This window comes from Scyliorhinus canicula, chromosome 7 (genome assembly GCF_902713615.1).
Source record: "Scyliorhinus canicula chromosome 7, sScyCan1.1, whole genome shotgun sequence".
NCBI lineage: Eukaryota > Metazoa > Chordata > Chondrichthyes > Carcharhiniformes > Scyliorhinidae > Scyliorhinus > Scyliorhinus canicula.
In genome coordinates, this window is record NC_052152.1 from 51,063,412 (window position 1) to 51,089,165 (window position 25,754).

General features: G+C 40.9%; 1 protein-coding gene across 3 annotated transcripts in view; it reads right to left on the bottom strand.

The window, feature by feature from the left end:
* man1a2 (mannosidase, alpha, class 1A, member 2) overlaps positions 1-25,754 on the bottom strand; it is a 120,077-nt gene that overhangs the window by 68,342 nt on the left and 25,981 nt on the right. For all 3 annotated transcript variants that reach the window (XM_038802008.1, XM_038802009.1, XM_038802010.1), the window contains exons 2-5: positions 21,887-22,142; positions 19,127-19,223; positions 5,767-5,885; positions 2,997-3,077 (exon numbers count right to left, since the gene is read on the bottom strand). In XM_038802008.1, coding sequence (XP_038657936.1) covers positions 2,997-3,077; positions 5,767-5,885; positions 19,127-19,223; positions 21,887-22,142 — 553 coding nt within the window. The remainder of the gene's footprint in view (positions 1-2,996; positions 3,078-5,766; positions 5,886-19,126; positions 19,224-21,886; positions 22,143-25,754) is intronic.

Consider the following 25,754-nt stretch of genomic DNA (forward strand, 5'->3'; position numbering starts at 1 on the left):
GAAAAATGGAGCCAACTTTTCAGATCATCCGGAGAGGAAAAGGAGATTTTAGGAAAGGACTGCAGTTTGCAAGGATGGAGTCATGGATGGATTGTGTGAGCAGAACATCACACAAGTGGAAACGATTAACAATGTCAGCTAGCATGGGAGCTGGGAAGGTATGTGTGGCAGCCAAAGTGTGCACACAAATAGAATTTTGATCATACAAGACAGGAGCAAAATGAAATAAAAACCAAAGTTAAAGTCCGTGGTCCTGTGGTCAGATGAAGTCAACTTGAGCCGGCATGGAGTCGATTTGGAGCATGCATTCCATATATTTTCTAATTTGGATTAAGGTTTCATTCTCCCTTCCAGAAGACTTTACTAATGCATCAAGGACTGGATTTAATGGTGAGGTTATGCTATTTGGACAGGTCAAAATTGATGGACCAACTGGTCATTTCTGTTCTTATTCATACTTTCTGGATGGTAAAGAAGGGTCTTACAACCAAAATGTAGTGTCTTTTTTCTTAACAGATTCTTACTGACCTTGTGTTTTTGCACCACTTTTTGCTCAAATTTCTGCGATCTGCGGCTTTCTTCTTTTTATTTCCATTTTTATTACTTAGCATTCTGGGAACTACTTTAAGCTTCAAATTATAAAATTATGCTCATATTTCTGCAGAAAATGTAAAATCAGTGGTCTTGATTATTGTTAGACATTTGCTTAGCTTTGTATTGAATCTCATCCATTAACATTTTTGAAATATCAGAGAATCATAGAATCCCTAAAATGCAGGAGACTACCATTTGGCCCATCGAATCTGCACCAATCTTTCAAAAGAGCACTATTCATATCCACTCACCTGTCCACCCTGTCCTATCCCCATAACCTAATCTGCACATCACTGCACACAAAGGACAATTTATCACGGTCATTCTGCCTAACTCACACATCTTTGGACTAAAGCCAGAATATACCTGAAGACAGTAAAGAAAATATTCAGATGGCAAGTTAATGGAAGTGAAAAAAGACCATGTAGTTTTGTGGCTTCCGGATGGTAAGTTTGGGTATGAAAGTAAAAAAAAAAGGGGGTGGCAAGATAAGGAAGGTATAGAGAAGTGTTGGAGTTTGGGATATGCAAACAGTAGGAGACGTCACTGAGATTTGAAAGCAATGAAATGGGCATCATGGTGTTGGAATAATGGGAGTAACGTTAGGAGTCTGGAGGTGGTGGCAGCCAGGTTCTGGGATACAATGATGTAGTATTGGGATATGAGACAGGGATGCTGGAGAGAGAACGTTATGGGGCAAGGAACCAGAATCAATGGGGGGGGGGGGGTCCTCAGATGTAGCACCACCATGAGTGGTTAAGAATTTGGTAATTCGGTGGGGGAGTGGGGGGGGGGGGGGGGGGGGGGGGGTTCACAGGTTGTGGACAATGCTGACTATGCCAACATTTATTGCCCTTCACTAATTACCTAGAGATGGTGGTTGATTGATTGATTGATATTTGTCACATGTACCCAAGTACAGTGAAAAGTATTTTTCTGCACCTAAGGGAACATACACAGCACGTACATAGTAGACAAATGAATAATCGACAGAGTACATTGACTGTGGTGCATCAACAAATAGTGATTGGTTATAGTGCGGAACAAGGCCAAACAAGAGCACCATAGGGCGTCGTGGTTAGTGTTCTTACAGGGAACAGATCAGCCCAAGGGAGAGTCGTTGAGGAGTCTAGTAACTATGGGGAAGGAGCTGTTTCTATGTCTGGATACAGACTTCTGTATCTTCTGCATGATGGAAGGGTCTGAAAGAGGGCAAAGCCTGGGCGAGAGGGGTCTCTGACAATGCTGTCTGCCTTTGAGGCAGCGGGAGGGGGGACACAATGGGAGAATGGCAAGCTTGTGTGATGCATTGGGCATCATGATGTGGTGGTGAGTTGCCTTAATCAACTGTTGCAGTCTACCCACAGTGCTGTTAGAGGGAGTGTCAGGATTCTGACCCAGCACCAATGAAGGAGCGGTAATATGTTTCAGGATGATGTGTGTGGTGCTGTTCCCATGCTTCTGCTGCCTTTGCCTTTCTTGGTGGTTAATGTCATGGGGAGATGGTTAGATTTTCTCTTGTTGGACATGGCCATTTCTTGGCACTTGTATGGTGCAAATACAACTTGCCATTTAACAGCCCAAGCCTGAAAGTCATCCAGGTCTTGCTGCATGTGGACATGGACTGTTTTAGTATCCGAGAAGCCGCAAATGGTTCGGTACATTGTCTATCAGCAAACATCTCCATTTTTGATGTTAAGATGGTGGGAAGGACACTAATGAAGTAGTTGAAGATGGTTGGGTGTTGAAAACTACTGAGGAACTGCTGTACTGATGTCTTGCAACAACTGCCACCATCCTCCTTTCTGCTAGGTATAACCCCAACCAGTGGAAAGTTCATCTTCTGTATCAACTCAGCTTCTTCCAACCTGCACTCTCCCTCTGTCACTGATGGAAGGAGATCTCAGAACATTAGAGAAAATAGTCCCCGAGTGATAGACAACTGGGCTGAGATGCTGGGTGACAGCATTGGTGTGAATCTTGAGGAGTCAAAGAGGATTGTGAATAGAACACAGGTGAGGGGAAACTCAAATCTGGCAGATGTTATGGCAATGGCTGAATAGGTGAGAGTAGTACCAAGCAAGGACAGTTACGCTGAGCTGGAACAATGTGTAGCATTTTGGAGATTAAAACCTGAAAACGTTAAGTTAGAAACAGAAAATGTTAGAAATACATATGTCTACCAATATCTGAAGAGGAAATGCTAATGTTTCAGTCTGCAATTGAGTCTCTACCTGGAGCATTAATCAATATTTTCAGATTTATTTTTCATCATTTTGTTTTCATGTTTATTTTGATGGAACCATGCTAAGACAGTGTAATCGGTGAAAAGTCCAAAATTACAAGAGGGTGAAGGCAATTTACTAACATGGGGAGAAAAAAAATGAACAGCATCACTGTACCTCCTCTCCTGAAAGGTAGTAGGCAGCCAACAGGCCTCCGATAAACCGGATATTCACTTCAAAGACTGAGACTTCTGCATTCTACAGAGCACGAGAAGAGTAAACAAAGTCAGTTGTGATATATTCATGCTTCAGTGTTATATCAGGTCCGTCTACTTCTTGAGTGCAAAATCATGAACATTGGTGCAATTTTGTTGATTGCCTTTTGTTGCCCAAGAGTGCCTGAAATAGATTGACCACCATATTGGCACAGATTATTTTCAGGCATCCTTGGCATGTCTTAGTCTTAAACATGTACACAACCTTTTCCATATGCCGCAAGTTGTTGAAAGTTAGTATATGGGCTCCCTGGTCAAAGCCTGAGCAAAGCATCCTTCAATTGTTTTTTTCCAGATTTTTTTGAGGTTTAGTCTTTAAAGAGACTGTTGGAACCTCTATAAAACATTAATTTTCTTCTGTTCAATTGAGGAGCAATAATATTCCATCTGCCTAGCATGACTGTGGGCTTCAGCTGCAATACCTACCGAACCAATCCCATTTACATTTCCTGCATCCCAGAAAGTCTCTACTCACCTCGTAGGCATTAAAATTGGTTGAGGGAAAATCAGCAAACTATCTCAGAATACAATTCGAGTGCACACAACTCACTAGCATTATTTATATGAAGTCCGAAGCTCAATTTCAAATGAGTTTCAGGGTGCCAGCTTCAGGATATTGCTGCAAGCATGCTGGCCTTCCCAGGTCTGAAAGCAACTCAAAAATTGTGTTCCCATTCTCACTTTTATTCATGACAAGTATAAGCACTTAAGTTCCCTTCACCATGGACAGAACATATGGCAAACCAAACACACAATGACAAGTCAGTGGTTTGATGGGTTTAATTAATTAATTAAAAAATATCAAGAAAGTGCTGAGATTCAGTTTTACTTTAACCAGTCATCTGAAATTATGAACTCAAAAATATCCTTTTGAATTAATATTTTTCAGTCTGAAGGCTGTGGCAAGCAAACTGGCATAAAACAGAAAATTTGTCATAATCACTGGCTTACCTGGGGTCAGAGCTATGGCAATCAATTGGTATTGACGAGGATATGGTAAAGTCCGACAACGGTCCCAGAAAATTTTAGTGTAGTGTGAAAAATGGTGAAACCACTTAGACGACTACTAATGAACCCAACATTGTACAGTCCAAAGATGTGCCAGTTAGGTGGATTGAGGCGGCACGGTGGTGCTGTGGTTAGCACTGCTGCCTCATGGCGCTGAGGACCCTGGTTCAATCCATGCCCGGGTCACTGTCCGTGTGGAGTTTGCACATTCTCCCCGTGTCTGCTTGGTCTCACCTCCAAAACCCAAAGATATGCAGGATAGGTGGATTGACCATGCTAAATTGCCCCTTAATGTTCAAAAAGGTCAGGTGGAATTACTGGGTGCTGGGATGGGGTGGGGGCGTGAGCCTAGGTAGGGTGGTCTTTAAGAGAGTCGGTGCAGACCTGATGGACCTGATACAGTAGGTGTCTATGATTCTTAGACTTTTTGTGGTAGTTAATTCCACATTCACCATGGCGTTGTTCAAAAAGATGGCACTACTTAAATCATCACAGCTGTGTTTTCAACGGCATTGTTAAATTCCCAATTGAAGCGGATTGCCCAGATTGCCTGTCACTAATTGGAGAGGGAGTCAGTTTTCCTGGTCAGAGCCACAGTCAGACTCAGGCCTTGGGCAGTTATTTGGTTCGAGAGGCAGTCAGGTATTTATCAGAGATGGGGTTTTGTGGATGTGAGCGAGATAGATTATTCAGCACAAGAGATTTATATTGATTCATGGGCACACAATGGTACAGTGGTTAGCACTGCTGCCTCAACAACCAGGGACCCAGGTTCGATGCCAACCATGGGTGACTGTGTGGAGTTTACATGTTCTTCCTGTGTCTGCATGGGTTTCCTCCGGTTTCCTCCCACAGTCCAAAGATGTGCAGGTTAGGTAGATTGGCCATGCTAAATTGCCCCTTAGAAAGGTTAAATGGGGTTACGGAGATAAAGTGGGGGATTAGGCCGAGATAGGGTACTCTTTCAGAGGGTCAGTGTAGACTAGATGGGCCATTCTGCACTGTAGTGATTCGAAGTTCAAAGTGCCATTTGAATGGTGCAAGTGTCCAGGGAATTCAGGGCCTTATTTTTGGGTTGTGCTCATTATCCAGCCATATTTGTTTTCTCTCTACATGAGCTTATATGCAGTTAAGTACTTTTTAATAATTAAAACCTTTTCAAATTGTATAGCCCCTTTTCCTTGGGTGGTAAATGAACAACTATTCCCGAACCAAGCTTCCCAAACCTTGCCTCCATTTAGCTTGTTTCAGCAAGCCATTCAGACCTCATTTTTTCTGCCCGTTTGTGTCTGCACAGCCACCATTTTGGATCGTCTTCCTTTCCTCCTCCTTGTCCCTTTAGTTGGGTCTCGGATACATTGGGCACACATCCAAAGAGGAAACACTGTTGGTGGCAGACAGGACAGCAAGAAACGGAACCATTAGGAGGGAGCAAAATAGAAGGATGGAGACAGCCTTAGGGCAGAATGCAGGGTGCAAATGAGCTATGAGCAGAGCTATGGGAGATCAATTGCTAATTGTCAACTGACAGGCCCTATCCTTGGCAGTTCAAATTCTTACCATTAACAATTTTCCCTCCCACTGAAAAAGGCACACTCCATATTATGTTGGAAACAGAGCCATTAAGCAGTAAAAGTGGGCACATCGACCATATTGCTACTTACCACGCTGAAATCCAAATTCTTCTCAATCCATTCTTTCCCATCTCGAAATTCATCAAAAAGACCCATGATGTAGAGTGTATCTAATGCATCCACTATGGTTGCACCCAATTGAGAATTTCCTAAAGAAATAAAATTAAAATATTAACTATTTTACATGGTATCTGGCTAAATGCATCTAAAGTTGACCAATCCACCTGAAAATATCATAGCATTGTATTTACTTTGCAGCATTTTTACAGCCTTCAACCTATTTTTATATCTGGGAACGCATTTGTGAAATAATGTAACAGTGATTGGCAAAATATTAACACTCAACTCACTGAATTACAATTGCCATTTACTTCCAGAGGTCAACTCCCTTCCTCCAATATCTTCCCCCTTCTTACCAAATTTCCAGAAATGGTTCCCTCCCTGTTGCCTCTCCTTTCTCTCGCATGGCAAACTAATGGCTTAATTTCAACAGCAGACCATACAGGTGGGTATGAATTTGTGATCTGGCAAAAATGATCACCAAATCTGGAATTCCTGACAGTAACATAGCGTAACATAGCAAAGAGCAAAACAATACCATCATGAGAACTGGCAACAAATACTTATTATGGAACTGGGATGAGGGTTAGTAACCACACAATAAATGCTTTTTGGCGTCTAGGAAGTCATAAGTTTGGATTGAGAACATATGCCAGATATCTTGATTTTTAAAATTAATTTACAGGATGTGATGACTAAACTATCACTTATTCCCATCCCTAATTTCCCTTGAGAAGGTACTGATGAGCTGCCTTCTTGAACCGCTGCAGTCCCTGTGCTATGGTTACACCCTGGTTTTAGCTCACCAAGCTGGTTTAGCTCACGGGGCTGGTTTAGCTCACCAAGCTAAATCGCTGGCTTTGAAAGCAGAACAAGGCAGGCCAGCAGCACGGTTCGATTCCCGTACCAGCCTCCCCGGACAGGCGCCGTAATATGGCGACTAGGGGCTTTTCACAGTAACTTCATTGAAGCCTACTCGTGACAATAAGCGATTTTCATTTCATTTTCACCCACAGTGCTGTTGGGAGTGGGTTTCAGGATTTTGACCCAGCGATAGTGAAGGAATGCCGATGCATTTCTAAGTCAGAATGATGAGTGACTTGGAGGGGAACTTCCAGATGGTGGTGTTCCGATGTATCTGCTGTCCTTGTCCTTTTAGATTGTAGCAGTCACAGATTTGGAAGAAGTTGCTTAAGGAGCTTTGGTGAGTTTCTACAATGCACACTGTAAGTGGCAGCAGTGTGTGCCATCCTTCACTGGTGGTGGAGGGAATGAATATTTGTGGAAGGGGTACCAATCAAGCAGGCTGCTTCATCCTGGATGTTATCAAGCTTCTTCAGTGTTGTTGGAGCAGTATCAATGTTAAACATCATATTTTTGATGAGGAAGCATTGTGTGTGTATCTACACCACAGTGGCTGCAGCGGCTCCTCAATTTTTGTGACATATGTGAGTAATATCTTGCAACTTGATGTCACATTAGAAAACTCAACTCAAAATGTTTGATTAATATGCTGCTCACTTAAACAAGAGTTTACAAAAATAGCCACATACCCTAGTGTTCCCTCAATTGAAAATATTTTAAAAAGTAATCAACTTCCATTCATTATCTGTCCTGGGACATTCATTCCAGTAAATTCCTGCCTGCATACTCTAATCTTTGCAATAGTACAACTTGCTGTCCAAAATTTTTTAACAGTGCACCTTAGTTAAAAATATCGGACAGTCAGAAGCCCCATCACCTCAAGAAAGCCAGTTTAATGACAAGTGAAGCCATATAACTGGAATTAAAGAAAGCAATTCAATAACTTTGATCAATAACATTTTTACACATGAATAATTATATACAGAATATAATATTCTATTATACTATTTAGAAATGGAAAGCTTTCAGTTAATGACATGGTCCAGTATATTATGAACTTTCAGACAATACTTTAACATTTGGAACAGAAACAGTTAAAATGGCCACTGCCAATCATGTGACCTTTGGCAGTATCAACTCCAGACAGTCCTGAAATTCAGCAGATAACGACCAAAAATGGTCATCCTCAATCATTTGGGAAATTCACACATCCCTTTCTTGAAGGATGGAATGTCAACAAACGTTCTATAGCACTCCATCTAATTCATCTTTCAGGTTCATCATGGACAAAACTGAGGCGAACATGAATGGGTCACCATTGGCCTCCCATTGTATTGCGATGGTCCCACATCTGAATCCAGATTCCAAAGCATCAAGGATGACACAGGATGTTTATTGACCTGACTAGCCACCTTTTTTGGAAAAGAACTTTGAACCTGTGACCGGTCACATGGGCAAGACAGATGTATTTGTTACCCGCTTTTAACAACAGCAAGGATTAGTTCTGCAGAGAGAGAGGCACCATCAGAAAGGAATTGAACTAGCTGCCGTCAACTAAGCAGCCACGGTAATGAACAGCAATACCTGACGGATGAATGAATTAAATGACAGTGCATTAGAAAATAAATGTGGGAACACAGTGATTACAGAACTGAGTGCTTTGTAAACAGAGTGCGAAAGTCAGGTATTTGGTGCAGACGGGGGGGCGGAAGGTGTTGCTTTTTATTCTTTTTGCTTTACCTCCTGTAGCTGATGACTTTTTCTTTTGTGGATAAGCTAGGAAACTGTAACTTGCTCTTATCTAGCTTTACTAACTTAATAACTAATTAATTAATCCAATAAACAAAATTAGTTGAGACATGGCAGGACAGGTAGTCTGCAGCGTATGCAAGTTTGTGGAAAGCATTGCTATCCCAAATAGCCATATCTGCGACTCAAGGAACTTCAATTCAGTCAGAGGTAGAGTCTGAGCTGCAGAATTTGCAGGACATCAGAGCGAGGAGAGTTACCTCGACATTGTCCAGTCACACCCCTGAGGTTGTCGAACTTTTAGAGGGTGTGAATGCAAGTCAGGCAAGATCGAGAATGTAGTAATGGAGACCCTTGACGTTAATCAAAATTTGTGGTATTTGTCACCTGTGTGTGTAAGAACACGGACTTCAGGGTAGATGATAAAACTGACTATAGTACCATGGTACAGAAAGCCATTCAAATAGGGAGAAGTGAAAATAAATGTGGGAGAAGCAGGGGACGGTGTAGTAGCATGGCAGCACAGTTGCTTCACAGCTCCAGGGTCCCACGTCCGATTCTCGGCTTGGGTCATTGTCAGTGTGGAGTCTGCACGTTCTCCCAGTAACTCTGCATGCTCCAGTTTCCTGCCACTGTCCAAAGATGTGCAGGTTAGGAGGATTGACCGTGACAAATTGCCCTTAATGTCCAAAAAGGTTAGGTGGGGTTACTGGGTTACGAGGATTGGGTGGAGGTGGAGGTGGGGGCTTAGGTAGGATGTTTTTTTCCAAGGGCCGGTGCATATTCGATGGGCTAAATGACCTCCTTCTACATTGTAGATTCTATGATTCTAGTCGGGTAATTATTAGTGTATTCTCTGCAGCTGTGACTGGAAATTCAGACGGTTCAGTAGCTTGCCCGGTGCCAGAATCAAAGATAATATCTCATGGTTGCAGAAGATGCAATTGTCATGGTCCACCTCGGAGCCAACGACAGACAAAAATAATGAAGTTTCTCCAATGGTAGAGTGAGGAACTGGGTTAAAATTAAGAATGAGTGTATACAAATTGGATTGGCACAGGGTGAGGCAGATATTAGAATTAAATGTGTGACCCAGCGATGTGGAAAGATGGGATTTCAAATCATACTGGGGGTTGGATGAGAAAAAAAAGTCAGGTGAAAGGAAATTTGAAAGTCTAAAAAGAGAAAAATTGAGGCAGTAGAGAACTGTAACAATATAGGTAACAACAAGCAGAGCAAGACAGCAGACTGCAGTTCCTTTACATTAAAAATAAAATGAAAGACTCAACTAATGCCTGAAGCATTCATAACACGGCGGAGGAGCTGTGGCACAAATGGGTTTGATCTAATCAATATTAGAGACATGGGGCAGGCCTTTCAACCCAATATTTAGGCGGGCACATAATTTCCTGCTGCTCACCAGTGTGTTTGTTGGCGCCATCCTGTCCCCATACCATTATCAGGAAGGCTGAATTAGGGGTAGAACAGCTACATGTGTGCAAGCAGAGGATACCCGCGTTCCCCCCACCCCACCAGGGGCCAGCAATGTTGAGACCATTTTTACTAGTCCGATAGCTGTAGTCAATTTTTAGTTCAAATCTTTTTAAAATGCTAAAATGGTGCCTTCAAGTCAGAGGTGCCCGCCCTCCCTCACTCACAACAGCAGACTGCAGTTCCTTTACATTAGCTCGCTAGCCCCAAGGGCTCCCCTGCCAACTTTAATTAGACGTAGAGTAAGCCCTCTGGCTGCTAATCAGCCAGCGTTGGATGACTGCTCCAACAGTGTTGGATCAGGACAAGCTTTTGACCTTGATGTCTGTGTCCTGACTCAAAATAGAAAATCCTGTCCACAGTTGCAAGATGACCAAGGTAAGGATATAAATGTTCCAGGATACTTAACATTTTGAAAAGTGAGGCAGAATGGAAAGGATAAGTAGCTGTATTAAGAAAGAATGACATGAGGACAGTAGTAAGAAAGAACCTTGGTTCAGAAAGTCAAGGAGTACAATCACTATGATTGAACACTTGGAATAACAATAATCAGAAAACACTGTTGGATTGGTTTAAAAATCCCTAAAGCAGGTATACCATTGGCCGAACATCAATAAATAATTGAAGCTTGTAACAAAGACAACATAATAATTGCCGTGAACTTTTATTTATCTAATCTCTTGGAAGAGGAGTCTGTAGAATATTTACATAAGTTTCCTAGAACATCACACAATGTGGAAGCAACTAGATGAACTATTTTTATCTAGAATTACACACCGAGACAGAATAGTCGACAATCTCATATTAAAGAATTTGTTAAGGAAGAAGTGATGATACAATTCAATTTTACAACGATTCAAATTTTTCAACAAGAATATGATGCATTAAAATACAAAAACTTAATGAAAAAGTTCCATTCATGGCTTACAAGAAAAGTTAATAGCATTGGATTAAAAGAAGAGACTTATAATGTTGAGGAGAATAGTCATCAGACGGACAATTGGGAGAGCTTTAGAAACCAGCAAAGAGTAACCAAAACAGCTGATTAAATGGGGAGAAAAATACAATGAGAGTAAACTAGCCAGGAATATAAGAGGGTTGTAAGTCTGTTCACAAGCGTATGAAAAGGAAAACAGCTAGTCCCTTAGAGGCAGAGACAGGAGAAATTATCATGGATAATGAGGAAATGGTGGAGATGTTGAACAAATACTTTATGTCTGTCTTCACAAAAGACACAAATTACATACCAGAATTAGAGGGTGACCTAGGGGCGATTAAGAGCAAAGAAGTTAATAAAATTATCAGAGAAAAGGTTTGGCAGTAACTCAAAGGACTAAACACCAACAAATCCCAAGAAACCGATAGCCTATATCCTAGTATTCTGAAAGAAACAGCTGCAAAGTTAGTGGGTGCACTGCTTATGCAAAATTCCCTAGATTCTAGAATAATCCCAGTGGCTTGCAAGTTAGCAAATCGAACACCACTTTTTAAAAAGGAGAGAAAAAACAGAACTACAGGCAAGTTAGAGACACATCCAGCCATCAAGAAAATGTTGAAACCTATTATAATGCAAGTCTTGCATGCATTAGGAAATCATCGAATGATCAGACAAAGTCAACATAGTTTTCATGTTGGACAAATTTGAGAGTTTTTTGAGGATATAACCAATAAGCTAGATAAAGAGGAGCTAGTAGATAGGTGGCACAGTGGTTAGCACTTCTGCCTCACAGCGACAGGGACCCGGACTCAATTTCAACCTTGGATGACTGCTGTGTGGAGTTTGCACGTTCTCTCCTTGTTTGCATGGGTTTCCTCCCATAATCCAAAGATGTACAGGTTAAGTAGGGTTACAAGGTATGGGGATAGGGCGGGAGTGTGGGTCTACGTAGGGTGCTCTTTCAGAGGGTCGGTGCAGACTTGATGGGCAGAATGGGCTCCTTCTGCACTGTAGAGTTTCTAAACTTCTATGTAATACACCAGGATTTTCAAAAAAAAACATTCAATGAGGTGCAAAACAACAGGTTTATACACAGGGAACATGGAATTCGGGTAATATATTAGCATGAATGGAGGACTGGTTAATGGACAGGAAGCATAAAGTAGGGGTAATCGGTGCATTTTCAATCTGGCAGGCTAACTCATGGAGTCCCACATAGATTAGTGTTGGGGTCTCAGCTGCATACAATTTATAGTAATGAAATAGACAAAGTCAAGACTAACGTATAATGATCCAAAGTGTATGCAAATGTAAGATGAGTAGATAGAAGACACAAGTTTTGATAGCTGCCAGTTGCATTCATCTACATGCCGAGCTGTTGGTCTGCAAAAGAAATTCCTTTGTATCTATTCCATTTGGACAAATATTCAAATGAAGGACTGCCCCCCAGTGCACTAGATCATGTGCTCTATTAGCACTAATTACTTCACAACTTTCACTCCTGGTTGGCTAAGGATTTAGCATTGCAAGAAATGTGGAGGATATGCTGAGCATCTATTGGCAGGATAAGGTCACCAACTCAAGAGGTCCTGGGGTTTGCTAATTTAATCAGCATAAACTCATTATACAATATCTGTGCTGGCTCAACCACATTCATCAGATGGATGACAGTCATAAACTCAAAGACCTTCAGCGCAGTGAATTGACCACTGGGTCACGACCTCTTGATCATCCATACAGGCCACTTGAAAGCATGATGTAAAGATGGCGGACAATGACAACAGCTGGGAGATAATCACTGACAGCCTTGACCTCTGGAGGGCAATTGTTTGGAAGAGCATTGAAACAGCGAGCTGAAACGGACAGCTCAACTGGTCAAGAGGACCCACAAAAAAAACAGGACAAATGAATTGTGCATCTTCCGTGCCCACCATCTTCTTCCGCAGCAAATACAGCAGAAACTGCCATGCTCTAATGGGGCTCCTGAGCCACACAGGTAATGTTTAAACACAGAGTTAACCACCATGGCCCAAACCATCATCTTACGAATCAGAAGGTTGCAACCTTGTTTAGTATAGCAAACCAAACTGAAGGTTCAGTGCACGAGTGATACAAGGGACCTGCAGCATTACAATGATAGTTTTTTTGAGTCAATTTTCATTCTCTTCTGTTGTTTGCCAAATATAGTAAGATAGCAGCTATCAGCGAGTAACACCAAATATCATTATAGTGCAGGCAGAGAAAGAAGATATAGAACAGCACAAAACATCAGAACTATATATAACATAAGAACTAAGAATAGAGTAGGCATTTCAGCTGAACCAACCCTTTAATCAGATCATGGTGGATCTGATCTTGGTCACAATTGTCACTTTCCTGCCTGTTCCCCATAACTCGCGGCTCCCCAAATAGTTACAAAAGTCTGTCAGTTTTCATCTTGAATATATTCAATGGCTCAATCTCCACAACTCTCTGGGATGAAGAATTCCAAAAGCTCTCAACTCTCTGTGGCAAGAAATTTCTCCTTATCAGTGTCTTAAATAGACAATGTCTTATTCTGAAACTATTTCCCCAGGTTCTGGATTTCCCCACAAGGGAAAAATTCTATCAGCTTATACCCCATCAAGCTGTCTCAGAATTTTATATGTTTCAATAAGATTATCTCTCATTCTTCTAAATTCCAATGAGTATGGGGACAATCTGCTCAACCTTTCTTCATTAAAAAATCCCTTCACTCTAGGAATCAACCTAATGAAAGAGTAACACAGAAGCAAAGTACAGTGTTTGCTGGAAATCTGAAGTAAAAAACAAAAAATGCTGGAAAAACTCAACAGGTAAGGCTGCAGCTCTGGAGAGAAACTGAATTATTAATGTTTCATTTCAAGTGACTATCAACCTTGTAAATCTAATCTGCACCGTTTCCAATACAGTACAACTCTCCTTTAAAAAAAAAGAGATAAAACCTGTACATAATACCCTAGGTGTGGTCTCACCAATGGTGTAGTCATAGCAAAACTTCACTAATTTTATTCTCCATCTTCTTTGCAAGAGGCCAATGTTCGATTACTTTCCTAATTGCTTGCTGCATCCGCATACAAACATGTGTTTCACATACAAGGATATCTAGACCCCTCTGTACCGCCACATTCTGTAGTTTCCCCCATTTAAACAATATTTTGCTTTACTATTTTACCTTCTGTCAAAGTGTATAGCCTCATATTTTCCCCCACATTATATCCATCTGTCAAATTTTGTCCATACGTTTAACTTTAAGAATTCTTATAGACTTTGTGTCCTCCTCACAAGCTGCTTTTCCACTTTTCTTTGTATCATTAAAAAATGTGGCTACAATACATTCTGCCCCTTCATCCAAGTCCTTAATATAGATTGTAAAAAGATGAGAACCTGTGCACCCCACTAGATACATTTTGCCAACCTGGAAGTTATTTATTCATAGAATCATAGAATTCGCACAATGCAGGGGGCAGCCATTCAGCCCATCTAGTCAACACTGACCCTTCAAAAGACCACCCTACCTAGGTCCCATCCCCCGCCTTATTACTGCAACCCCACCCTAAGGGGCAATTTGGCATGACCAAACCTAACCTGCACATCTTTGGACTGTGGGAGGAAACCCAGGGAGAAAGTGCAAATTCCAGTCACCCAGGGTTAGAATTGAACCCGGGTCCATGTCACTGTGAGGCAGCAGTGCTAACCACTGTGCCACCCTTCAGACTTTTTCTGTTCGTCAGCCAATTCTTTATAGAACATTACAGCGCAGTACAGGCCCTTCGGCCCACGATGTTGCGCCGTCCTGTGATGCTCATATATTAACTCATGTAAAGTGACCTTTTATGTGGCTACCCATGGAATGCCTTTTGGAAATCCAAATACACATCTACGAGTTCTCCTTTACCCAGCCTGCCCGTTACATCCACAAATAACTCAGAAATTTGCAGTATACAATTTCATAAATCCTGTTGACTGTTTGAATGTATTATGATTTTCTAAACATCCTCAGTTTAATTTAATTCTAAATTTCCTTAATAATGGGGGCATTATTAAGGAATCAGGGGCAGCAGAGTAGCAGAGGGGCAGCAGAGTAGCATGGTGGTTAGCATATATGCTTCACAGCTCCAGGGTCCCAGGTTCGATTCCCGGCTGGGTCACTGTCTGTGTGGAGTCTGCACGTCCTCCCTCTGTGTGCGTGGGTTTCCTCCGGGTGCTCCGGTTTCCTCCCACAGTCCAAAGATGTGCGGGTTAGGTGGATTGGCCATGCTAAATTGCCCGTAGTGTCCTAATAAAAGTAAGGTTAAGGGGGGGTTGTTGGGTTACGGGTATAGGGTGGATACGTGGGTTTGAGTAGGGTGATCATGGCTCGGCACAACATTGAGGGCCGAAGGGCCTGTTCTGTGCTGTACTGTTCTATGTTCTATGTTCTAATGGACTCCAACATTTTCCCAATGATAGATGCTAGCCTAATTGGCCTATGGTTTCCTGCTTGCTGGCTCCCCTCCTTCTTGAATAGGAACATTACATTTGTGGCTTCCTATCTGCTCTGATCTTTCCAGCAATTATGAAATCTTAGAAGATTACAAACAATGTATCCTAAAAGTTTGCAGTTCTGTTTCACCATTTCTTTCTCGGCTGACATAAATCAGTGAAGAGTTACCACTAGCTTGGGACTGGCACAGTTCTCTTCCAGTGAATTCCTGAGCATCAACTTGATGCTTCTCACCTAGATGCTTCTCACCCAACTCGTATCTCTCCCACAACTCCCAAAGACTGCATTTTAAACTCACTGCTTCTTCAGTTGCAGAGCAAACAAATTAGTTCTCTTAACTCGGTCTTCCAGCAGCACATCTGTCAAACTGGTCACTTTACTGAGTCTCATAACTAATTGTTCAGTTAACTACTGTCCCACCAGCCTTGTAGTTTTTTCTTCCAAAAATCGCTGCCTTCTCCCTCTGACCTATACATTGAACTCTCAACTCATGTTTTTCTGTGTTTGTCTCTGGATAACACTAAAGGTTTTTTACTTTGTGCTTGTTTTTTTAAGAATCACTGAACTTTCAACCCCTTTTAACTTATTTGTTTAACTTAAAGGGCTCTAAGACTTAATTAAAAATGTGCACATGATGTACACAAATAAACCGAAAAAGCTGGCATTTTAGCCACAAGAGGCTATGGGGTGATCTTATGGAGTCTAGAACTGGAGGACCTAGGTTTAAGGTGAGAGATACAAAAGTGACCAGAGGAGAATTTTTTTCTCTGAGGGTGGTGAGCATCTGGAATGAGCTGCCAGAGGTAGTGTTAGAGGTGGGTACAATTTTGTCTTTTAAAAAACAGTTACATGGGCAGGGTGAGTAGAGGGAAATTGACCAAATGTGGGCAAATGGGACTAGCTTAGTGATAGAAACTGGGCAAGCTGGGCTGAAGGACCTGTTTCCATGATATAACCATCTATGACTCTATACAGGTACCAAGGTTCATAAAGAATGCCTAAATGAAACTGAAGCCATTTTTACTCTTCTTAACACATAAATATTTATATATACAAATTCAACTTGAAATTATATATTGTTTATAACACAGGGATGTAACAATTGATTTTCTCTCGGGACATCAGCTTTTCGCCATATACATGTATGACTTCGATAAAGGAATAGAGTTGTATATCCAAATTTCAGTTGGCACTTAAGTTGTGAGGTACAGTAATTCTGCCTTGGATATCCACCTCAGAATCATTTGTTCCTCTTGTTTAGTATTACCTACAAATTTGCAGTAACATTCAGGTTTCAAGTCATTGATGTAAATTGGAAACAATCGACATTCCAACATTGATCCCTGAGGAACCTCTCCGTGCTTTTCCCTCCCCTGATACAACTTCTGCTGTTTTCTACCCACCATGACACTGAACGTAGCTCGTAACTACTTGTGAAGAACTTGTCAATTCCTTATGCACATTCATGTACAGAACACATCTTGACTTTCTATTTCAGAAGTCATCTCCTTCAGATGGAAATTCCCTCTTCTGCCACCATGCCTTTGTTTTGCTGGGGCTTTAATGTATGGACCAGCTGCTTTTAAAAAATCTACCCAATAGCCTGTGTGCAGTCTACTCTTGAGTTCCTAGTGTTTAATAATTCACAAGTTTCCTCTACCCCATCTCGGTACTTTGGGCTCAATCTATTCTTGGGAATTTTGATCCTTTTTAATCTATTTGAGGCTTTCATCTGGATTGTATCAATATTATTAATTTCACTTGGGTTGCCGCTGTTTAGATGGTAAGGCAATTTGTTTTATTTTATGCTGTGTTCAGTTTATTCTGATTAGGGCTGGCCAAAGTCTTGATCTCTTGAGCCTTTAAAATTATCTCATGGACCATCGAGGATGTGGAGACTGCAATTTGACATTTTTGTATTTGAAGTAATGAGGCAGCTCATTATTCAAAAACTTGTATCTCAGAGAACTTTAAAGTACTTTTCTGTTTCTACTCCATTGCTCTTCCCCACAATGATGCACCCATTTCAGAAGTTCTCATGAGGTTGGACAACTTTTGATTAATGGGGTTCATCTGATGTTTAATAAATAAATACATTTATCATATCCACTGCTGGTCACAACTAACTCTTCCATTGTGCTAAGTTTTATTATAATCAATGCTGCGTTTTCTTTGTATTAGTCTTTGGGGTTTAAATGAGCTTCACCATATTAGATGGTTACTATCTTGAAAATACCTTAAACAAGGGTTAAATAAAACAACTTCTCATAATCATCGTCCCTGTAAACTTTTGCCATTGTAAGCGAGTACATTTTAATGTTTCCTCAGTTAAAGCCTTGGTTCAAATGCCAGATCTCCTTGGTTCAGGTAGCATTCTCGACCCTCGCCTGTGAACCATAAGAGTGTGAGGTAGAGGTTCAATTTTGGGCATGGGGAGGCAGTGGCGTAGTGGTATTGTTGCTGCACTATAATCCAGAGACACAGGGTAATTCGAACTTGGGTTCGAATCCCACATGACGATTGAGGAATCCCACCATGGCAGATGAGAAAATTTGAATTCAATAAAAAAATCTGGAATTAAAAGTCTAATAATGACCATAAAACCATTACAGATTTGTTGTAAAAACACATCTGGTTCATTAATGTTTTTAAGGAAGGAAATCTTACCCAGTCTTGCCTACATGTGACTCCAGATTCAGTGTAACGTGGTTGACTCTTAAATGCCCTCATGGCAATAAATGCTGGCCCTCCATCTCATGAACGAACAAAACAAAAGCTGCAAACTGCAGCAGTTCTGAAATGTTTGTCTACCCCTGACCCCAACCCCACCCTGCCCCACTGAGTCTAGCTCAAACTCATTTGCAAATGACCCAATGCAAAAACAGCATTTTAAATGCGATTTTTTACAAGTTAAAATATTCCTTGATATATTTAAGCTGGTCAACTTGATGGTTAACACACCTGAAAAACACTCTTCCCCCAGCAATTACTTTAAATTTGTTTCCTTTCGTTATTGAAGTGTCTGCTAATGGAAATAAGTCCTTCCTAGCCCACCATGTTGGTCCCTCATTATTTTACAAATTTCCAGCTTCCCGCAGTCCACCTTGTGACGTAGGTCAGTAAGTGGTTGGGAGATAGGACGTAAAAGAAGAACAATGTAGATCTGGTCACTGTATTAAAGGAAGGATGTGACCATAGAGAAGCGTACTGTACAGAAGAAGATTTTGCAAGGAATGAGGAATTGGCCATTAGGAAAGATTGGATAGTCTGAGTTGGTTTTCTATGGAGTCCTCCAATTCTGTATGCTCCCATTTCTGCTAATAATTAGTAGATCCTCCACAAATTATGCTAAACTAGCAGGTCTGCAGTTACCTTACTTCGCCCTCCATCCTTAAATGATGCTCATCTTGTAAATAAACTAGTTTATAGTATTCAATCATTACATCATAGTCACAATTAAGTAAAGCACACTTCAGCTGAAGATGGTAAATGCTGAAATACTCAGGGGGTTAGGCAGCATTTGTGGATAAAGCTAATGTTTCAGGTTGATGACCTATTGATGATGCAACACTAACTAATTCCCTCTCTGCAGATGCTACTTGACTGTTGAGTATTTCCTGCATTTTCAGCATCCGCAGTAATTTGCTTCCATAAAGCGCATTGGAATTGGTCTCTAAAGTGCTTGAACTAAAAGCAAGACATCACATTGTCCAAATTTCCAATGGCAAAAGGTTAGCATGTGAAAAGCAAGCTACAGTTGAATAAATAAATATCCAGACACTTACCAAATATATTGGTGGTATGGCCCTTCCTGGAAAGTGGTTTTAACTCATTGTGCCCCCAAGCATACTGTCTATAGTTGCCCCAAGCATGCTTCATCATCTGCAACAGGATAAAATTAATTCTTCACCTAATTTTATAATTGTTCTGCAATTAAAGTGAATAAAACAAATTTCTAAAAAATATAACCCAACAATTTTAAATTTCAACACCAAGTGACTCCAAAGACATTGATGAGACTGCACCTCGAGTATGGTATACATTTTTGGGTTGGATAGAAGCGGGGATCTCTGTGGAGCTTAAGAAATCCCACCATGCATTGCTTCCAGAGGGAGAGGGGATAATTTGGAAGTCAGACTGAAAGCAAGGATTTCAGTCAAGGTGCAAAAGGAGATAAAGCCTCCACGCTTACTGCGAGCGCCACTAGTCCGTCATAGAATTAACCCAGGTCCATCTGGACCTGGGTCTCCTGCCCTTGCTTCTTCTCCCATCACAAATTATGTCTCATCTCTTCCTTTCACCGGGCGCCCGATGATTGAATTTATTGCTGGTCTTTTGGGCAATTTTGCTGGCAAATTCGCTCTCAACACCCCCATTTTGAAAGCTAATTGCTCCAATTTATGTTCTTATGTAAGAGTTTAATTTTAATAAATTTAGAGTACCCAATTATTTTTTTTTCCAATTAAGGGGCAATTTAGCGTGGCCAATCCACCTAACCTGCACATCTTTTGTGTTGTGGGGGTGAAGCCCATGCAGACACGGGGAGAATGTGCAAACTCCATACAGACGGTGACCCAGGGACGGGATTCGAACCCGGGTCTTTAGCACCGGAGTCCCAGTGCTAACCACTGCACCACCTGCCATCCAGTTCTTATGTAGAGTTTGCATGAATTTCTAATCCACATTTGATTTATTTTTATTTTTTTTAAATGTCTGTAACTGAACAAAATTGCATTAAACATTGCAATAACATTAACAGGTTGAGCATCAGGGCACTCCAACACCACAGAGATAGATTCATATTTTAATTTCAGCTTTATCTCAATTGTACTCAGTCATCCAACCAACTGAACTGTCTCACCTGACTAGGAAGGCAGATACAAAAAACAAGCAGTGGCATGTTGTCTTTGTTTAAAAACTAATACAAGTGAATACTCAGCATCCATTGTGACAGCAACATAACACCATTGCTAGATATCACTGGGAAATTCAGTGCCCTTTGCACTTTACTTCCAAAACCTTGTATTAAAATTTTGTTCATTACATTTTTTCTTAAGGGGTTGGGAGAGAATGGGAAGAAGCCAAACAGGCATTTTGGCAGTTCTTCTATGTATGACATTTCCTACACCCAACAATGGTAGCAATATTTACTGTTTAATGACTACAATATCTGTATTGTATGAGTGAAATATGAATATAAAACTCTGTGAAGCAAATAGCCCGTTTGCTGCAGATTGTTAGTAATGTCAAGAGTACTTTTTCAGGAATGTAAAATATTAAAATTTAAAGAAATTTCTATATTTTCTAACTATTGTAAATATCTTTCCATTACTTTTTTAAAAAATAATCTTTATTGTCACAAGTAGGCTTACATTAATAATGCAACAAAGTTACTGTGAAAAGCCCCTAGTCACCACATTATTACCTGTTCAGGTACACTGAGGGAGAATTCAGAATGTCCAAATTACCTAACAGCACGTCTTTCGGGACTTGTGGGAGGAAACTGGAGCATCTGGAGGAAATCCACGCAGACACGGAAATATGCAGACTCCGCACAGACAGTGACCCAAGCCGGGAATCAAATCTGGGACCCTGGCGCTGTGAAACAACAGTGCTAATCACTGTGCAACCATGCCGTCCAATTCTCTCATTTTCAGTCATTTTACATTTTAGATAATAACTGTGTGGACCTTACACTATTGATAGTATTTAAATTAAATTTAAGTTATAGAAATATGCATAATCAATTCAAAAATAGCTCTTTTTCTTTAGGCTGCATTAGATATTTCTCTCATGAGCTACACAAAGGAACATTTCCATAAAAGAAACCTTGCTGCACCCATAAAACATTAATGTTAAAAAATACACTCATGTTATATGACCTCCCCTAGTCTTCAGACACTGACCACCAGACTGTGCGACTTTGTCTACAATAAACAGATCAATTTTTACTAATATAAACCGAACAGGAACAAAACAATCAATGAGTCATACAGATTCTTACCCGCTAGAGGGCACCACATTTTAAACTCTAAATTACTTGAATTTCCAGTGTGAATAGTCATGGAAAATAAATAAGCGGGGTCACTGGCAACAGTAAATTCTGCCACAAATCCGTTTTAATGATGTTGGTTGAGGGACTATTGGCCAAGACATTGGGGTGAACTACTCTGCTCTTTGAATAAAGCCATGGAATGTTTTATATTCAATTAATGGGGCCTTGATTTACCAATTCAGAAAAAAAACACCTATGAAACAAGCACTCCCTCAATACTGTTCTGGATTATGTCCAAATTATTGGCTCAAGTCTCTAGGGTGGAATACGCACCCATGGACCTCAGGAGGAGTGTGTTTCCAACGGAGACACAACTGACACCATTCATCCTGTGAATAATAGTTTGCATGTGTAGGCCCTTGGCCTGTGCAGAATCCAGTTTACCACCATCTTCAGGTAAATATAAGAGATGCAATATGTTAGAAGGAAACTGATTAAAGCTACTACCATCTCAATTTAAACAATGTACTTATTGATGCTTCTCACATACCTCTTTAATCTTCTCTTGTTTCTCTCTGGTGTCTGGATCACCTGGGTCCCCATTATTGATTCCTACCAGTTTTGGGATAGGTACATGTGGTAGTTGTTTGCCTTCTCTTTTTTTCATATCTTGGGCCACTCGATTTTTCTCTGTCTGAATCTCAGCTCGGATTTGATCTTTGGATTTTTTCAGTTTTTCCTTTGCCTCTTCCAGGGCCCTCTCATGATCTGCCCTAATCATTTTACGAAGCTGCTCCTCTTCTTCTCTGAGGAACACAGTGAAAACATATTGTCAGTAATAGATCTATTAACAGTACAATGGTTAAAAAAAAATTATAAGTGTAACCTTGCTGTCATTTACAGATAATAATCTGAAGTAAATATACATTGCTACGTTCCAGAAAAAAGATTTCAACAGCAGAGATAATTGTTGCAGTAATTATTAAGTTAGGTCACAGTGTTCACAAGGGACCAAAATTCTACTTTATCGCTAGGTTTTTGTCTTTAACCAGATATTTTACCATATTTTCCATTAAAAAAAACAATCCATTGACCAAAACTTGATTCTCTAAACAAATATAAATATAGCGACAAACACAAGATGGAACCAGAAAATACTGCAAGTACGCAGTGTCTGGCTGTACCTGAGGGGAGAGGAACAGAGTTAAAATTTCAAGTTTAAGTCATTATAATCTCTGTAGAGACGGACAACTTTTAAAAAGAAATTCAAACTTCTAGTTAAGACCTGAAAGAATGACATGACAAGATTTCAAGTTTTAAGACTTCTATTGTAACAAAAGATTGAAAGAAGTATCAACTAAAAACTACCTTAGTAGGCAATTTATACTTTAAACCACAAAACAGAACATTCATCTTTTCCTTTTAATACAACCGAAAACAAACTTCACAGATCTACTTTACATGGTCTAGACATTCAATTCTCTCAGAAATAACCCAAAGTGAGGCTCAGCTCACAAAGGTTTACGTCTGTTCTTTTCTTTCTCAGCCTCTCTGAATTCTCTTTCATAGTAAGATTCAAGTAAAGAAACAAAACATGTGTCCAGAAGAAATGTCAATACAAACATATAAGCAAGAGCAGAAGTAGGCCATTTGACCCCATCGAGCCTGCTTCATCATTCAACAAGATCACGTCTAATTTGATCTGAGCTCACCGACCTATAATATGCTGGATTATCCCTGCTTCCTTCCTTAAACAAGGGAATAACATTGGCTATTCTCCAGTCCTCTGGAACCTCGCCTGTGATCAAAGAGGATGTGAAGGTATCTGTTAAGGCCCCAGTTATTTCTCTCCCCCTTGCCTCCCGCAGCAACCTGGGATAGATCCAATCTGGCCCTGGGGACTTGTTTACCTTAATGCAATTTAGAATACTCAACACTTCCTCCTTTGATATATTGACGTTCTCAAGATCGTTCACACACCTATCCCAGACCTCAACAGCCGTCAGGTCCTGTTTCCTAGTGACTACCCATACAAAGTACTCATTAAGGATTTCACCCACTTGTTGCAGTACAATGCATAACTTCCCTCCACTGTCCTGGAGTGGGCCTACTCTTTCTTTTGCTACCCTCTTGCTCATAATATATGCATAAAATTCCTTGGGATTCCCCTCGACGCTGTTTGCTAAAGACATTTCATGGCCCCTTTTATTAATAATAATAATCTTTATTATTGTCACAAGTAGGCTTTACCCTGCAATGAAATTACTGTGAAAATCCCCTAGTCGCCACACTCCAGCACCTGTTCGAGTACATAGAGGGAGAATTCAAAATGTCCAATTCATCTAACATTCATGTCTTTCAGGACTTGTGGGAGGAAACCTGAGCACCTGGAAGAAACTCACACAAACACGGGGAGAACGTGCAAACTCCACACAGACAGTGATCCAAGCCAGGAATCAAACCTGGGACCCTGGTGCTGTGAAGCAACAGTGCTAACCACTGTGCTACAGTGCTGCCCTAGCCCTCCCAATTCCATGTTTAAGTTTCTCAATAATTTTTGATACCTCCCACCAACCGAATTACCAATTCTTATTAGAAAGTAAAATAAGAGCCCCACACTATGACAGCGAAGAATGTAATTCAATGTGGAGGATGGGGAGGTGAAAGATGAGGACAAGGGAGCCTTATCTTGGAGTGATGAAAATTCTTGGTTGAGGAAAAATAAAGACATATCGCAAGCATAGGTATGGAAAATTGCATCATCAAAACAGATACAACAGAGACAAAGAAACTGGGAGAATGGAATAGAGCTTCTATAAAGGAAGTCAGTTTGAAGAAAGTGCAATCAACATAGCTGTGAGAATGAATCTTTAGCAGATACTGGCTGACAGGCTTTCCTCAGAAATAAGGATAGAAAACTTGAGAAAAGATGGGCAGGAGAGAGATGGACCATGTGAATGCGAGGGAAGGCTGCAGATTTGAAGCAAAGTTGCTGACTTTTTCCAGATTACATCAAGACTAGGAAACAGCACCGATGCAATTGTCAATGCATTGGTAAAAAAGTAGTGAGGGGACTAGAGTAGAACTGGAACTAGAAATGTTCCATATATCCCACAAAAAGTAGGCATAACTAGGACCCATGTGGGTTCCCATAGCAATACCTTATATATGGAGGAAGTGAAAGGTGGTCAAGGGATAAGTTGTTTCAATGTGAAAACACATTCAGCCACACAGAAATGGGTGGTGGCAGAGGGGAGAAAGAGAGAGAGAGAAAAACTGGGCAACGAGAAAAAATACCAAGGATGAAACAAGTCAGTTTGTTCCATCTCAAAACAATGGTTTGCACTGTGGCAGCCAACTCATTAAAGCATCACCTGGTGTGGCTCAAGCACCCCAATATTTTCTACCACATTTGCTGTAGAGGAAAATAATGACCTGAGAAGGTGGCCAATTCACTGGCCTCCATTTTCTCTTGGCCAGGTGAGCTTTCTGTTTCTGCTCACCTCTTCCAATGTCCTTCCAGTCAGTCTCCAAGGGTCATGGCCATTAGCAACTGTCTCCGAGTTGTTCGTGTCAATGATCACTATCGTTATATCTTGCTTGGAGGTGTCCTTGTGGTGGAGATGTGGATGCCCAGCAAGTCTTGACCCAATGGCCATTCACTGTAAAGAAGGTTTTTGGGTATATGGCCACCATCCATCCAGCAAACCCGGCCAAGCCAGCACAGATATCATTTGTGTAAACTGATGGAATTAGCATCCTCCAACATCTGTGTTGGTGAACTTGTCCAGCCAATAGATGGCCGAGGATATGTCCGAGACTGCACAGGTAGAAACTGCTCAGTCTTTTCTCCTACCTAGCACAGATTTCCAGGAGTGTGTCGGGTGCATAGGGTTGGTAGACTCGCAGTTTGGTGTTATAAGTCGGTTTGTTGTTGGCCCTCACTCTCTTACTCAGCTTGGGCATAACAACTGCAACTTTCTCAATTTATGTTGATTCCAGCATCAAATGATAGATTGCTCGTGATCGTAGATATGATGCATGAACAATCTCCAGGGTTTCATTGTCAATGCTGACTGATAGCAATGTGGCCACATCCTGGACCATGACATTTGTTTTCAAGACACGGATCATCAAGTCATGGAGAGTCTGTCCAGTTGCTGCTGAAGGTGTTCCTTGGTATGAAGATTCTCAGATGAAACAGTGGAGATTATTCAATTAATTGGCCCAAACAAATAAAGAAGTTCTGGTTACTGCTACAAAGTCATACAGCCCAAATTATTCAGTATGGTACTAAACACCAGAGTGAAACTTGTACAAACTCTGATGCTGTCACGGTGTGATAGAACTGTTTTCCCCAACGGATTTTTTCATACTTAAGCATCAAAGCAAGAGAAAGTACGTTACCTGCAGTACCA